Source organism: Naegleria fowleri (assembly GCF_008403515.1).
Source record: "Naegleria fowleri strain ATCC 30894 chromosome Unknown tig13, whole genome shotgun sequence".
Classification (NCBI taxonomy): Eukaryota; Heterolobosea; class Eutetramitea; order Acrasida; family Naegleriidae; genus Naegleria; species Naegleria fowleri.
In genome coordinates, this window is record NW_025407945.1 from 19,037 (window position 1) to 35,090 (window position 16,054).

The window sequence follows — 16,054 nt, forward strand, 5'->3', positions numbered from 1 at the left end:
TTGGTGCTTTCGTGTACGACCTCCCAACGCATTACGTTGCGGGCATTTCATGTGAAAAAACCTAAAGATCTTCTGCTAAACTGCCCGCAAGATTGTTGAGAGGCGAGCTATGAATAGTCCATTGGTCAGCAAACCCCCTTGTTTCTAAGAACGTCAAATGGCACTATCAAATCTATTGTAATCTATTTGGTTCTCAATTACTATTTGAGCGAAATAAAGGTTGTGGGAAATGGAGATTAGTTATGCAGCCAACACTACATCCAAGTCATTCTTCTCAACTCTCAATCGAATTGGTTTCATGAATCCAATAAATATCAACTGTCGATAATACCAATTCCACAACCATTGCTTGAGCTGATAAAGAGCCAAAATTGTCTCGAAATGAATTTGTTCTGCTGCAATAACAGATTTTTCTTTCAAGTACTTCCAAAGTGAAATAATTCTTGTTGTGGAGTTGTGGTGGCGTGAGGACATTTCACAATGTCGATGAATACCTTTGGAGGCCACTCTCGCATAAATGACATATCTATTTACAGGGACCCCAAGCGACTGATTGACATATCTCAGTAAATTGTTTGTCCTCATAATTAATAACATTTCTGAAGGCATGTTGCGAATCATTTGTTGAAATCTTTCCATTCTGTGCTCAATGATTCCCTTAATAAAACTTTCAAACTCCTTCTTGGTGCCGTGATTAAACAACCCAACATCGCTCGTATCGTCATAACCTCTCATCAGAATGATGGAGGCATAAAGTTGGTAGTCCTCAATTCCAAGATCCTGACAATACTTCTTCACAAAAACATTATCCTTCAACACCAGTGCACGCCAAAATCTTCCAAAATTAACACTAAAATCATGGGATAACTTCTGATAAAGTCCATGATCGATAAGAACAACCTGCACTCTATTCTTGTAGTTTGGATGTGCACGAACGAGAATGTTTCCAGGATGTGGGTCTGTGTGAAGGAAAGAATGCAAGAATATCATTTTCGCAAATGCATTAAATGTGATGGAAGCAGCCTCTACGATTCCATTCTCCCCAAAACGTTGCCTTAGTTTATCAGTGTCACTAATTTTCACACCATCAATAAATTCCATGGTGAGAAGCCGTTTTGAAGAAAGAGACGAAATTACTCTTGGGATGTAAAGTTGTCTTTTCATTCCTTCTTCCTCTTGAGCAAACAATGAAGTAATTTTTTCAGCATTACTCTTCTCAATTCTAAAGTCCAATTCTTGATTTAATGTCTCATCCAACAAGGAACCCATCCATGAAATGTTGTAGTGAGGGAAAAAAAATTGAATAATGGACAAGGCGACTCCTTTTGCAATCATGTCACCTTTGTAATAATATCGTATCGATGGATATTGTACTTTGACGGCAACTTCAGTACCATCTAAATCTGTTCCCTTCAACGAAGGAATGGAACCTTTCCTTAATTTGGCTTTGTGTACTTGAGCCAAACTAGCCGCTGCAATTGGATGTGCTTCGAATCTCTCAAAAATTGCTTCAAATGTCTGACTCTTGGTCAATAAATGTTCTTCTTCAAACATTGATTTGATTTCCTCCAAAGTTGCCTCACTAGGAACCTTATCCTGTAATACTTGAAGAGTGGTTGTCCAAGCATCCGGTAGAAAATTCGTCATTGAGCTCATGTACTGACCAATTTTCACAAAAATTCCTCCCAACTCAGTAAAGAGGGATAAAAACTTTTCTGCATTTCTCTTATGAATTTGGTCAATGATGGACTTGTTTTTGGCGTGTGATTCCATTGAGGTTGTAGTTGTAACCGAGGCGTCTGTGTGGACATTGTTTGTTTCATCATTCTCTCTTGTTTTTGAAAAAAGTTGATGTCGTTCCTCGCGTGCCACTTGCTCCCTCCATTCCTCGGAGTCATAGTGTGTATAGTAGTCCCATAAACACGATATTCCTACACTTGCAACACGTGAGAATCGATACGTTCCTTCCAATAGTTGAACTAATATAGCCAAATAATGAAATAGCATAAACTCCAATTTTTGAAAGATTGAAACATCCGCATGAAATAGTATCTCTGAAATATTCAGTTGAGAGTAATGCAATAAAAAGTTTCGAATTCTAGGTAAATGTGGCCTCACGTAAGGATATATTGCCTTGTAAATGTCTGACTTCATCTTTAGAAGGATAATGATTGAAAGGATTGAAATCAAGGCCTTAATCCAAAATCTTGAATTTTTCTTGTTGTCGTCAAGGTTGAGCTGATCATGCATCAATGTATTTTTGTACATTCTTTTCATTTCGGAATTGAAAACATCCTTATTATAGGTAGAGTTGGGTGGGTGATTATTCCGAGCGACATCCTGATCACTTCTCTCAGAATCTCCAGCGTCAAAATCATTCCTTGTCGAAAAATTCCGCATTTGGATACTTCTCACTACACTACATTGCTTATGATTCAATACACTGGACGAGCATAGAGTCAATCGATTGGAAATATAAGTACTCTTACTTAATGGCAAGGTGTAACTTCCTTCTTCCATCATCATACAATCCCGAAACAAAGGAGTGAAAGAAGGACAAGAGCTCCTCTTCTGATGGAACAGAAAGTAATGGTGTTGTAGTTGTTCCTGTAACAGCAAGGAACAACTTGTCCAACGTTGTTGTTTCATTTTTCAGTTCATGATGAACGAAATCGTTGTGCTGTCTTCTCTCCACTTGAGGATCTGCGCCATTTTCACACCACTTCAAGTACAGAGTTTCATGTGTGAGTGGATGTGAGTTTTTACTTGAAATTACTCACACACGGATGTGAGTTTGACGCTTACAACATTCAGCGAACTCAAGTAAAGCATCTTTCAACGTTTTCGTTAGCAAGAATGATGAGTGGATGGGAATTTTGTTGTGATGTGTGTTCGATCGAAAAATCTACTATTGCTGAAGCAGACTTTTCAACAACAGATGGCACTTTGTTTCGTAGGTGTTACCCACTCTGTCTTAGGGATTGTGTGATGATCTTCTCTCTCTAGTATACACCCGAAAAGCCTACCAATATTTTCCTTCACCACAATCTGACCACTAGCTTACAATAGAGAATCTTTTCGTGTTCTTTTAAATGGTAATTGCCTTTTCTTTCTATTTTCTTAATTGGAACAATAGATAACACGGAATGCTGTATCTCAGCTTAGAATTAACAATTGTGACTCGTGCGCGTAATAGGTTTCAACACACACAACGGTGCAATCAACCTCTTGCAAGCAAACCAACGGAAGATTCCGCACTTCATTCAGGCATTCACACGCACTCCACCAAAAGCCTATTTCCTCTGTGATCACATAAAATCTCGCAACATCATCGCTAACATTAAGACGTTTTAAGACACTCCCTCTACAAGCAGCCTTGCCTTCTTCAAAAGCACGTTCCGCCAACAACAAAAAAATTCACATAACACAAGCTTAAAGCATTGCATGAATCAAAGCATAGCGTCGAAGACCCAATAATACTATAATCATTATTATTAATCACAACACACAACAATCATCACTAACTCCATTCTCTTAGCGCTATCGATTCATCTTTGTTCTTCGTCTCGAAACAATCACACTTTCACTGCGATCAACTCACACCTCTATTAATACTTCTAACTTTCTGTGTAAAATGAATCCCATTCAAGCAACTCCACTAACATCATCATCTTCCAAGTCTCCACAGCAGCACGAAAAGTCGCCTCAAGGAGCCAACACTAATAATCATTCCATTCCTCATCCACAACTATTTAACATTGCGACCAATTCATATATGTCAAGTACTAACGGTCAGGCGACTGATTCCATGTTTGTCTCTTCTCCACCTCCATCTTGCTCATCCTCATCCTCTCAAGCACCACCTGGTTTTACGTTTGTCGATATGACAAGAGATGTTGCCTTCAAGATTAAATACGAAGGACATAAATGCCTTAAAGTTAACAAGCAATTCAGAAATAATGAAACCTTCCAGAACAACTTTTTCATTTTCAAGAGTGGAAATGAGCAAACACCAAATGGTGAATCCATGATGTCGATGGATGGAAACGGTGCTGACATGATGATTACTGACAATAGTCAAGATGCCACAACACCATCAGGAAACTACCAGAATCAGTTTTTCGAATCGGTTATGCCAATGAAACCCATTGATTTCACGCAATCCAATCCTTCCAATCATCACAGTGGCATATCTTCTCCAACAAGGCATTCAGGACCTTCACAACGACGAAGAGCCTCCGTGTGTAGCATGGAACATTTGGGCACTTCGACACCAATCGTCACTCCAACCACGTCGACTGCATCAAATTGCTTCTTTCATTTCCAAACGACTCCAACCCATCCTCATCAAGGAAAGAGCCTTGATAGCGTTCCACACACAGATACGAGCAACAATAATCATTACTCTCCAACTGGAAAAGGTTCAAAAGGAAACAATGGAAGAGTGACGGCAAGGAGAAGAAAATCAACCATTGCCTTTGTTGATATTTCATCATCTTCAAGTGTAGTTGAAGGTGAAAAGAGTACACTAACAACCTCCTCGCAACCAAGTTCACATAAAGCACCAACTCTCTTGAACGAGGTCGAACAGTTAGACATTAATCAGGCCGTGCAATCGAAAAAGAAAAAGAAGAGAAGAAATAGTAAGAGTACAGCAGTAGATGAAACTTCTCAAACTACAGCCACAGAAGGAGCTACCGGTAGTCACTCATCCAATTCTCAAAGTGCAGAAAATAATGGCAAGAAGAAGAGAAAGAGAGGGTCATCAGGAAATTCCAAGAAGAGAAATTCGAAAAAGAATCACTCTCCAGAGTTGGATGGCAACATACCACATGCTGCTACTGCTACCACTACTACAGATGCATCTTTTGTGGGCGGTATTAGTGGAGAGGACAGCAATGGCGTCTCTGGTGCAATGACGTCGGATTCCTCTCCTCATGCCTTACCAGCTGCTACTGCCTTGTTGACTCCAACCGACATGAACAGCTTCAATCAATTGTTGATTTATGCTGCCTTAAATCAATATTTGCAGCAACAACCTGAGGTCGGACATGAATTAATCAAACATTTGGCAGTGTTGAATTGTCAACCTTCTCAAGCACTTGCCAATCAAGATATGGCTATTCCTTCTTCTTCTTCTTCTGCTAACAACAACAACAACAGTTCATCCTATGAATGTGATTTGAACTTTGATGAGATTGATCAGTTGTTAGATGGTTTTCCACAGCTTACCGATTCATATGGAGTAAATAATTCTTCAAGCAGCAACGGCACAACCCAAACGACTACCAATAACGGTGGAGGTTTAGTGACAACCAGTGCGAACGATCCCCTTAGCAATACTACAGGCTCTAACATGTCTATTGATCCTGAAGCTTCCCTTCAGGCATCAAATAATCAAGGTGATAATCATTCAGTCCTCATGATGGTGCAAGACAGCCTTACATTGAACCAGCAAGGTGAAGCATCATCATCGATTCAAGAGTCATCGACCCATGGGGTTACTACTTCAGGTTCTGACGACTTTAATGTTTTGGACACATCACAGCAACCACAAAGCGCTACAAGTCCACTGGGAGGAGAATTTCTACTGGATTCCAACTTTGAATGGAATTGCATGTCAGAAAGTCACCTCGAACAAGGTTCAGGAATGAGTAGTAGAGGAGAATTTACCGATTCTTTCGGTGTTGACAGTAGTGGTTCACATTCAGGTGTTGTACATCATTCAGAAGGAGTTTGTACAAATCCACAAAACACAGCCTCAATGTTAGATGACGCTTTCGAGAATATGTTGTTGTCTCCTTGTTCGGATATCTCCTCCTCTGGACAACTACCTCTCAAAGACGACTCTCTCCAAAATTCTTTTTATCCCTTTCAGAATCAACCAAACTCACCAATCTTTGCGTCATCAAGTTCGGCTCATCAACGCAATAAGCAAGAACAATCTCCAGATGTAGCGAGAAGAGCAGAGTATTCTGGTATTTTCAAAGAACATATTGACCAGTAATCTCATATATAAATTGTTGGTGTGTTTCGTTTTTCAACAGGTGGTGAATAAGTAGTGTCTAAAGCCCGTCATTCAAACTCGAAACTTTTGCAAATTGTTGACTTCCAACAAACGTTAAATAGGGAGGACAAACGAACTCATTGTTGGAAATGAACATTTTGCCATCTTTCCAATACCCTTGCTTCACAAAACCAGCAACAACTCTGCAGTAGAATAAATGATGGTTGGGACAAATTCTCTCCAACTCTTTTTCAACAACACAACACATGTGAGCACAGCATTCCAAAAAGCAGTAAAAAGAACCATGGTTTTCAATGTTGTACGTAATGAGAGAGAGTGGCTTTCGTTGTGAATGATTTTCCTCATCAGATGCGTCCTCTTCACAATTCACAAATTTGGCAAATTTGTCAACAGCTCTGCCACTACATCCACCCACAGCAAGCACTGTGTTTTCAAGCTCAATTGTTGGAACATTGAGAGCAAATTTCATACTAGGTAGGACCAAAGACGCTGAATGTCTTGCAGTGTTCATGGAGCAAACAAAATGACCACTGTTATCGACTGGAGTCAGCCAAGTGATAGTCATGATATTTCGTTGATTGTTGAACGAACTGGTTAAAAGACAAACAGGGTTGGTGTACAGAAGTCTTGACAGCAAGTTGGCAGGAGTAATGGAAATAAACTTATTTTTCTCTGGGTTTCCAATAGTTACATGATGAATTAAATAATCGTTATGCTCGTTAAGAATGTCACACGCAAGAATTATTTGTGTCTCTTCTCCATTCATTACGTTTCGCAACACTAGAAGGTATGAACCAATGATTGCCATTATGAAACTTCCATCTTTTGTTACTGTGAATATACTCAACTTGTATTCGTTTTCATGGGATTGAATTTTTTCCATTAGGCATTTTTGAATGCCATTCATGCATTGCATTAACTTTCTATTGTTGTTATCATAGAAAATAAAGTTTTCATGATTTGTGAAATGTAATAAAGCTACATCTGCAAGATCCAATTCGTAAATATTCTCAATTCGATGATGGGACTTATCAAATGAGATGACATGTGCAAGCTTGTTTTTGAAATGAGTTAAAATTAAATTATTCACAGCATGTATGGATGATATAGGAGTATCTTGAATTTGTTGCATATGGTTTTCATCAATAGCAATGCTTTTTTCAAGTTGAAAAGAGTTGGTAATGCCGATATCAGTTTTTTTTAAATCAAAAAACAGCAGCGACTGTCTTGATGTTAAAATGCACAACAAGTTTGATCCGTCATGCCGGCTTTGAATTGAAAAATCGATAACAATTTCTGACGAAGAAATTTCTGGAAGTGGCAGGCAAGCTAAATGTTTCTCTAAATTTTTTTCATGCCATATCCATACATGATTATCCGTAGTAATTGCCACCAAATATTTTTCAACACCTTTCTTTTTGATGGTCGTTGTAATTGTGAACACATCTAATCCAACTATTGATTTGGTGGGGAGTAAGGTAGTGTCAGGAACTATTTCTATGCTTGTGTTTCCTATTAAAAAATCACTACAATTACTATCAATTGTGTTTAAAATTGATTTTGAATGATCATAATTCAAAGTCATTCTAAATGTCTGAATAGATTTTTTAAATTTTGAAATCACTATTAAAGTAAATGAGTGAATTGTCATCATAATGGATGAGCAAGTGCTTTCCTCTGATGAATTCTGTGCATGAGTGAACGAATTGTTCATTTGTTTCTTTTTGTGGTGTCGGGATGAAATATTTTCAAGCACCATCATACCATCGATTGATGACAACCCTTTCAACAGTTCAGTGAATTTGAATATTTTCACCTTATTATTATCAATCGGAAGATCTGTACGGTGTTTAATAGTCAAAAACAACTTGAGGGACCCATCTCCGTACCCGATAAAAGTGAAAAGCAATTTTCTCAACCTATTCTTTGAAATTTGACTTTTTTGTTCTCCTTCCAAAACCTCGTTATGCTGTTCGTCATTTGGCACGAACATCTTGGTTGAATCGGGCAAAGAAACTGAATTATCTAAACTTGCTCCGAAAGGTCTATACACGATCACACTCGAAGGAATGACCTTTCTCATTTTTTATTGAATTTCTTTTCTCAACTTTCAAACCTTTTCAATGAGATACTATAGTTTCGAGAGCCATAAAAATTCAAAGACCTAATTGCGTTGGAAGATGAATCAGGCTAGCTCCATACCAAGTGATTTCCTGGCACTTCAACATCATGGACTAAAGAATGCATGCATTACCAAAAGTAAATCCACATGTCCTTTTCTCACCACTTTCCTTGGTGTGCTACCCATCATCATCAATAATTAAATGAACGAGGTTCTACCAAACATGGACTGCTGAATGAAAAGATTGTTATTGCTGTGGTGTCTCTTTGATCATGATTACAAACTTAAAAAAAACCCAAGCAAACATTGTTCTCTGGAAGAATAACACATTCTCCTGATATTCCTTCGTCCTTTTAGGACTCGTAAATACTCCTTCTGACCTCTCTTCTCTTCCCAATTAGCATTATTACTTTGACATCATGTTTTTCAGAAAGAACCGATCCAACACCAACGTACAATCCTCTTCCAACGTTCCGAGCACGTCCTCCATAGCAAGAGATCGAATCATCTCTTCATCAACACCTACTCTCAACAGTACAACAACAACGACATCAACCACCACTGCTCAACTCAATACACAACCCAATGCACAACCCAGTACAATATCTCAAACATCCTCACCCATAAGTGTTGGTGCAAGACCAAGTATGGATATATTATTAATGGGCAGTCATTCGCACATGCACCAGAAATCACAAGATCAGGGTGAAGATTCCTCAAGGTCGACCATGTCCTCTGTCTCTTCCTCACGAAATAGAAACTCTCTCCGTCTATCGATTGGAAACTTCTTTAAGGACAAACTTTGCAAGATACGAAACTCTCTGAATCGAAATACGAACCTTAATTTTGACGACATTGAGGCAGCAGTGGCTTCAGAGCAGCAGCGCTACTCGCCCTCTTCTTCAGCGCCACCAGGTTATGGAAGATGTTCCATAGACACGAGTAGAACCAACACTGCCAGTAGTGGTAGACACTCCAAGAAAGAGAGAGGACGAAGTAGAGCCATTTCCGACGTAACACATCCAAAAAAGAGACCAGTGTCTGTCACATTTCAACAACTTCAAAGTGGTGGTGGCTATGCCAATCCTTACAGTCAGTCTATTCTCACTTCAACTTCCTCGTCATGGTCATCAGATGTTTTTCCATCTCCAAGACATTTCTTCAAATCCTCTCTCTTCTCCAATAATAAGGAACAGGAATCGAAGGACATTAAAGTTCTCGTGTTGGGTGCCACAGCTGTTGGAAAGAGTGCACTTTGTAGTCAATACTTGAAAGGAATATTTCCATCTCAACATGTTGCCACAGTGGAAGATCAATTCAAAAAGGTCGTTGATATAGACGGTGAAACGACAAGTATTCATATTTTGGATACATGGGGAGATGTTCTCTTACAGAATGAATCATCATCTGCTGCTCAACAACAACCACAGGATCAATCGAACAGTTCGTCCTCCTCTCAAACAATGCCACCATCACAGTTGGAGCAGCTTTCGAGGCCTTCAAGAGCAATTACCTCAATCATTGATCAAGTTGGAGAACCAAGTGGTCAGTTCAATAATACCTCATATAGTACCTCAGCATCGAGTAACAGTACCACAATTTCCATGTCAACTTCTTCCATGGCAGAATCTTGTACTTTGACTGATGCTAGCAATGTAAGCAGCAGTAAGAACTCGTCACCAACTTCTCGAAGAAATAGTTCTGCACATTTAGAGATGGAACTTAAAAAGTCGATCATTAACCAAATTTCCTCTCATTCCTCCTCCAGTGGATCCTCGAATAGCCATGGATCATTCTTTTCATCCAATGTTGTCATTATTCTCATGTACTCCATTTCAGATTATTCCTCTTTTGAGAAGGTTTTACAAATTTATGAAAATCTTCAACTTTTGGCCGTCGAGTCACACCTGAAAAATTACAATGAAGAGCTTGCCAATAATTCTAAAAAGAAGGGCTCTCTCACCAAACGTTCCCCACGATGTAAATATTATTCCTTCCAACCCACGATCTTACTGGTGGGTACTAAACGAGATCAAGATCCATCCATTGCAAGAAGTAACCTGATACAGCAGCTTTCAACACCAACTACCTCAACAACGCCTCAACAACAAGAAGAGCGACGACCCTCCATGGTGCAACAACCTAGCAGCTCTGCTGACATGTATGGCTTCTATTACGGGTTTGGATTAAGCAATAGCTTGGAAGACAAGAGTCAACTCATACATTCACTTCCAGCAAGAATTCCAATCACCAAGAGCAATAAGCGACGTCCTTCCATCTACTCTCAATACGAATATGCCATGTGCGGATGCACAGAGACAGAACGACAAGTCACATTCGAAGAGGGAGAGCAACTCGCAGCAACCATTGGAGAGAATTGCTACTTTATGGAAATCTCCAATCAAAATCCATTAGAAGTCGAACAAGTGTTTTTGCAAGCCGTTCGGAAAGTGAGAGAACGCATAACTCAACTCTCCAACTCTGAGTTTGCGAGAGCCGCTCGAGCACAGCCCATCTCCCACAGAATGCCATTATCGGAATGTGTTTCCGTGTATTCCTCGAGATCATCAACGGCAGCAACTCCATGTGATGAAGACACTTGGAATGTTCTCAATGCGGCTCAACAACAGCCATCAGTGAATCATCCTCGTGTTCGAAAAGAAGTGCCTCGTCTCCTCTCACCAATCTCGGAGATGAAAGACGAAAAGCAAAGAAGACGAAGAAAAGACATAAAAGTGTTGGAAAATTGTGCTGCATTAACGGATGACTTAATAAATTACATGTAAATAAAGTCATCCCATGAATACGAGTGATGGAGAATCAATGAATTTCAATGTGGTAATATTGTTTGTAATGAAGGCTCAATAATGTGTATGTTTGTAACTTACATTTATTGGTCGCGAAAAACCTAGAAGTTTTATACTCGGGATGAATGGTTGAATAATCTATATAACTTGTGGTCGTTAAATTCATGGAATGATGGAAATTTGGGTGGGAATGGTGTTGAGAACTGAGCTTCCTTCAATCATCATCAGAATCCATTAAATAATAAAAGAATGGCCTGATATTGTTGAGAAGAAAAATCCGAAATATTTAAAACAAATTATTTCCAATAATCATAATGATGACAATATTATTACGTCAATTATTCTTCATCAAAATCAGTACTAATATCATACTGCCCTCCTCCTCCGCGAGTCTTTCTTTCTGCCAATAGTCTCACCTTCTTGGTTACTTCATCCGAAACAATTTGATCCGAGACAAGAGTGGAACCTCCAATAGCAGCACCGCTTGCTGCATGCCCCCTACGAGGTGAAAATAATGTCAAATACGTTACGAAAATGATAGAGGCTACAAAAAAAGGCCGTCTTCCAGTGACTCGACTCTTCGGAAAGATGAAATTAAATGCGGATTGAATGAAGGACATTTTTTTTCAATTCAAAAAAAAATATTTCCCATCATTTCCATTCCTTTCAATCAAAATGAAATGCGTTTCTGTTTCCATCAAACGCATTTAAGGTCAATGAGTGAAATGACACATAATAAATAATCATGATTTATGTTTGTGAATTGGGGTATCCACAATGCTTCTTATAAAGTTCACATGTTCCTCAAGGATAGTAGTAGTAGTATTGACCTAACAAGTTCTTTCTTCCAGTTTACTATTCCACTGTAAAAAATGTCGAACTCACAAACTCCCTCCTCTCCCTTCTTGCACACCGCCACCTCTCTGCAACAACTCATCCTCCATCAAGATGTCCTCTCTCGAATACTCTCCTTTGGGCTCTCTACTCTCGACATTTATTCACTCAAATTTACATGTGGGGATTTATTTCAATTATTGGGAGGTGATCCTTCTCTTCTCCATGCAGATTCATTGAGAGAAATATTGAAAAATCTTCATTTGCCTCGAATAGTGATGCAAATCGCAATGTACGGAAATGATGAACAAATGGAATTGGCAGTTTCTGAAATTCAACGATTATTTCAACAAAAGAGTCGAATTATTTCAAACACACAAATTGAAATTGAAGTGGAATGGCCCACGCATACACTGGAAGAGTATGAAAAAGATCCACAACATTCTTTGAAAAGTGACAGAAATTATCTGGAAAGAGTAAGATTTTTGAAATTATTGAAATATTTCGACACAAGTGTAGTCCAAACAATATCAAATGTACAAAATCCTTCTTCACAACTGAATTCTCCATCCAACCCAATCAATCCCTCAATTGAAGAAACATATTCAGAGATGGAAAAAACCATTTTACAGGAATTTTTCGATGTGAAATTTCTCGAGAAGGAGGACGATCAACACCATAACAATCGAATTTCACCTCCTGCAAGTTATTATTTTGCACACTTCGAGTCACAACTCAGGATTCATTCCTCCAAAATCAACAGACGTATCGTTAATAGTAGTAGTGAAAAGTATGAAACAACAATCACTCTCGAAAACCATTTATTGAATTGGAGAAATAGAAACTCGCTCAATGACGATCTTGTGAAAAAGAAATCACTCAATGCATGTCAAATATTTGACAAATTCATTCTCCATTTACAATTTATACCTTTTTTAACTGACCGTATTCCTCCCCTGCATGATCTCTATATTCATCCAAATGCTCAATCTTCGATCAATCTTCCAAACTTATTTGGTGAAAATCATGTCAACGATTTCCATGGAAAGAAAAAGTATGAATTCAATTATCGATACATGTATGGAAGAGATGTCTTCACCGTGACACGTTTAGTGAAGCATGTCATGTATTACATTTTTAAAGAGTATCTTGTTTTGAAAATGGAACGTGATGCAGTGATTGATTTGAAACAAGTGTATGAGAAAGAAGAGTTACAACATATCCAAACGTTATTGAAAGCATCGTCGAATGATGAAAAGAATCCATCGATTGATACAAATATCTCGAATTCATCCAATTATCTCCTTTGTCACTATTTCACCATTGAGAATAATGTCATTAAGGCATTTCGAAAAAGTGTTCTTAATGGAAATGTTTCTTCCTTACCCATTCCTCCTAAAAAAGCACCAATTGCTTCCATTCTATCGAACTCAAAGACACGCCAACCCATTGAACAATCCGAAAGGATTTCCTTTTTTAAAAATTGGTTGACTCTTCTCTCATTGGAAAGCATGACCGATCGAATGCGTGTATTGGTGGCCATTCAATTTGTGAAAGTTGCCTTCGAGTCAGACATGAAGAGTTTATCTTCTCCAGAGGCGCTTCGAAACTTGGCCAATGCTCTCAAAACAGACATTTCAGACCCAATTTCATATGGAATCCAAACCAAAAGTAGAAATATTTCAATTTGATTTCCAACTTGTGCGAAAATTGAAAGAACCATTATAGAAATGAAATTGAATTACATGACAATTCCATCCTTTCCAAAAATCAATTTAGAACTTATTGAACTCTTCACTCCAAAAGAGCGCTGTGTTCATCGTCTTACAAATTCGGTGTGGTCAACCTTTGACAGGTTTATGTTTGAAAAGGTTTATTCGAACCAATTTCTATGCTGTTTTAGTGCCATGTGGATATTCGGTTGTTGTTTATTGACAGCTCCCTGTGGAAGTTACAAATGTGGATACGAGATGCTTCCTATTTTTTCTGTTGGACAAACTGAGGATGACTTGTGGGATGATGAGAGCAGTGACGCCTCGTGTTGTTTCAAAAGTGGCAGTAGCTGCTGTTGCTGTTGCGTTTGTGGTGACTCTCTGTGTATTCCAAATTTTGTTCATCGATGGTTGCCTAGTTTAGATTATTCACAATTGTTACCATTGATGTTTTGTGCGGAAGGTGAATCGCCTTATGATGATGTTTAAATATGCTCATTTTCACGTCCAATATTATAGAAATTAAAACTTAGCAATCTAAAGAGTAAAAATTTGTTAAATAGAAATACGACAATGAATTTGTGTTGGTTCATCCTCTAATGTTCTTCTCCACTTGCAGGCAATATTTCCCATCGAAGTGTTTTGTAATGGTCTGGAATGTCACATCCATCATATTCGAAATTCATTCTCACGAGATACAATTCATTCAACTCGTTAATATTTTTGCACACCTTGTTGAAACGTCCATATTTTGCAGCTTGAACGATTACAGGATCCATAGTTGTGTCATCATTCGTGATGGCTTCACCAAATTGATATTGATATCGATCCAACGCAGAAGCATCCACACAAACTGCTCTCAAAAACTGTGTTCTAGTGTAGGTTGGAAATAATTCAAAATCAGAAGATTGAGGTGCCATCTGTCGTGCCTCTTCACAAATTTCTTCAATTTCTTCCAAAGAAAAGCGCGTTCCAGCAACTTGTTGAACTGCCTGCCGAATCAATTCCTTGTCGGTTTTCAATTTTGGCGAAGATGCAAATCATAGCATGTGACCTGAATGTTGAATGACCTTTTCCACTACCTCTCGATCACTTCTCAACCTTTTTGAAGCATACACAAATGAGGAAGGATTACTGCTCAGAATGCTCATGACAAATTCCTTATTATTCCTTAAATTTGGACTTGCCAATGAAAAATGAGCAAGTGTTTCATTTGCGAGTACTTGTCTCACAATTTCTTCATCGTCGAGAAAATGACGTGCCATTTCAGCATTCGAAAGACAACTTCCATTCGCTTTTACAGCTGTGAGAATAACTTCACGATCGTACAGATACGAAGGTGGTACAAACAGAAGAGCCTTTGGATTGAAGGACATGGCTTTGAGAATGAGAGCTTTTTCAAGAACTTGTAAAGAGTCTTCAACGACATGCAGATCATTGCTGAGATATTTTGTGATTGCATTTGGTGTTGTTCTCATGGTTGCTGCACTGCTGTGGAAATAATATTTCAAAAAAGCACTTGGATACAATTTCAGTAATAGAGAAAGAATTTCATCATCCTTCTCATTCAATGTTTCACTTTGTGATTTCTTCATCAACAAAGAAAAGTAATCATTCAAATTTGGTGGCTCAAACAAAGAGAGAGCTTGAAGGATCATCTCTTGACCAGTCCTCAACTCTCGAGAAGCATATTTAAAAGCATTCGCTCCGTGTGGACCTTTCATGGCTTCCAATACGACATGACGATGGTGTCGATACTTGTGAAAGGAGGCCTTCATGGGCTCTCCTTCTTCGTTTCTTTTCACATAGAGAAATGGGATATTATTTTGTATTAAAGGTTGAATGTTCTTCACCCTCTCTATTCTCCATTTCATCATCGAACAAGTCATGATTGAGTGTCATGTTGGACCATAATGGAGAGATCATCATGTATTGCACACACTCTCCATTGGAAGCAAGAGATTGTAAAATAATTTCTCGATCTTGTTGTAATTCTTCAGAGGCCATCATCCACAACATGCCCTCTCTTTTCACAGCTTCCAACATGAATGTTCGATCCTTCTTGAATGCATCAGGAAGTGAAAGAAAGGCCTCAAAGAGTCCTTCTTGAGACTTCAAACATTCGCTCCAAAACTCTCGATCCTAAAGTACATATGAAGGTAAAGGACCTTTTACAAGAATATCTGCTCTCCTGTGTGCCTTTTCGATCAAGAGTTTGCGACTCGTCCACATGCAGTCTGGCAAACCAATAAGGAGGTTGGGTTGTAAATGAACTAATTGTGAGCACACTTGAAAATCATGAATGAATTCGAGAGGAAGTGAAAGCCATGGAAGATCCAGGTAGGAAAGGCCTATTCGATCAAGTTCTTGTTGTTGCTGATGAAAGGTTTGGATTTGATGAAGAAATTTCTCTCGAGCTCGGAACCATTTGGTGAACCCGAGTGATTGATTTTGATACTTTTTGGTCAATAATAATTGTGTTGGTGTAGAAATGGAATGAAAGAGATCGTCATGATGAGCCATAAATTGCGAGTGTGGAATTGTGAAATTA

At 38.6% G+C, this 16,054-nt stretch overlaps 7 protein-coding genes across 7 annotated transcripts; 3 read left to right on the forward strand and 4 right to left on the reverse strand.

Moving 5' to 3' along the window:
- Positions 1–240: 240 nt before the first annotated feature.
- FDP41_012082 (uncharacterized protein) lies at positions 241–2,649 on the reverse strand (the record flags this gene model as incomplete). Its single annotated transcript, XM_044702562.1, has 1 exon — positions 241–2,649. One exon carries the CDS (start codon positions 2,647–2,649, stop codon positions 241–243), a length of 2,409 nt encoding a protein of 802 aa, XP_044566138.1.
- Positions 2,650–3,634: 985 nt separating this feature from the next.
- Positions 3,635–6,007, forward strand: FDP41_012083 (uncharacterized protein; the record flags this gene model as incomplete). Its single annotated transcript, XM_044702563.1, has 1 exon — positions 3,635–6,007. One exon carries the CDS (start codon positions 3,635–3,637, stop codon positions 6,005–6,007), a length of 2,373 nt encoding a protein of 790 aa, XP_044566139.1.
- Positions 6,008–6,065: 58 nt separating this feature from the next.
- On the reverse strand, positions 6,066–8,111 carry FDP41_012084 (uncharacterized protein; the record flags this gene model as incomplete). Its single annotated transcript, XM_044702564.1, has 1 exon — positions 6,066–8,111. One exon carries the CDS (start codon positions 8,109–8,111, stop codon positions 6,066–6,068), a length of 2,046 nt encoding a protein of 681 aa, XP_044566140.1.
- Positions 8,112–8,569: 458 nt separating this feature from the next.
- On the forward strand, positions 8,570–10,936 carry FDP41_012085 (uncharacterized protein; the record flags this gene model as incomplete). The annotated part of the gene is made up of 1 exon (XM_044702565.1): positions 8,570–10,936. The coding sequence occupies one exon, from the start codon at positions 8,570–8,572 to the stop codon at positions 10,934–10,936; it is 2,367 nt and encodes a 788-aa protein (XP_044566141.1).
- A 359-nt stretch (positions 10,937–11,295) lies between these two features.
- Positions 11,296–11,577, reverse strand: FDP41_012086 (uncharacterized protein; the record flags this gene model as incomplete). The annotated part of the gene is made up of 1 exon (XM_044702566.1): positions 11,296–11,577. One exon carries the CDS (start codon positions 11,575–11,577, stop codon positions 11,296–11,298), a length of 282 nt encoding a protein of 93 aa, XP_044566142.1.
- A 252-nt stretch (positions 11,578–11,829) lies between these two features.
- On the forward strand, positions 11,830–13,482 carry FDP41_012087 (uncharacterized protein; the record flags this gene model as incomplete). Its single annotated transcript, XM_044702567.1, has 1 exon — positions 11,830–13,482. The coding sequence occupies one exon, from the start codon at positions 11,830–11,832 to the stop codon at positions 13,480–13,482; it is 1,653 nt and encodes a 550-aa protein (XP_044566143.1).
- A 617-nt stretch (positions 13,483–14,099) lies between these two features.
- Positions 14,100–15,281, reverse strand: FDP41_012088 (uncharacterized protein; the record flags this gene model as incomplete). The annotated part of the gene is made up of 2 exons (XM_044702568.1): positions 14,100–14,510; positions 14,586–15,281. The coding sequence occupies 2 exons, from the start codon at positions 15,279–15,281 to the stop codon at positions 14,100–14,102; spliced, it is 1,107 nt and encodes a 368-aa protein (XP_044566144.1).
- Positions 15,282–16,054: the final 773 nt, after the last annotated feature.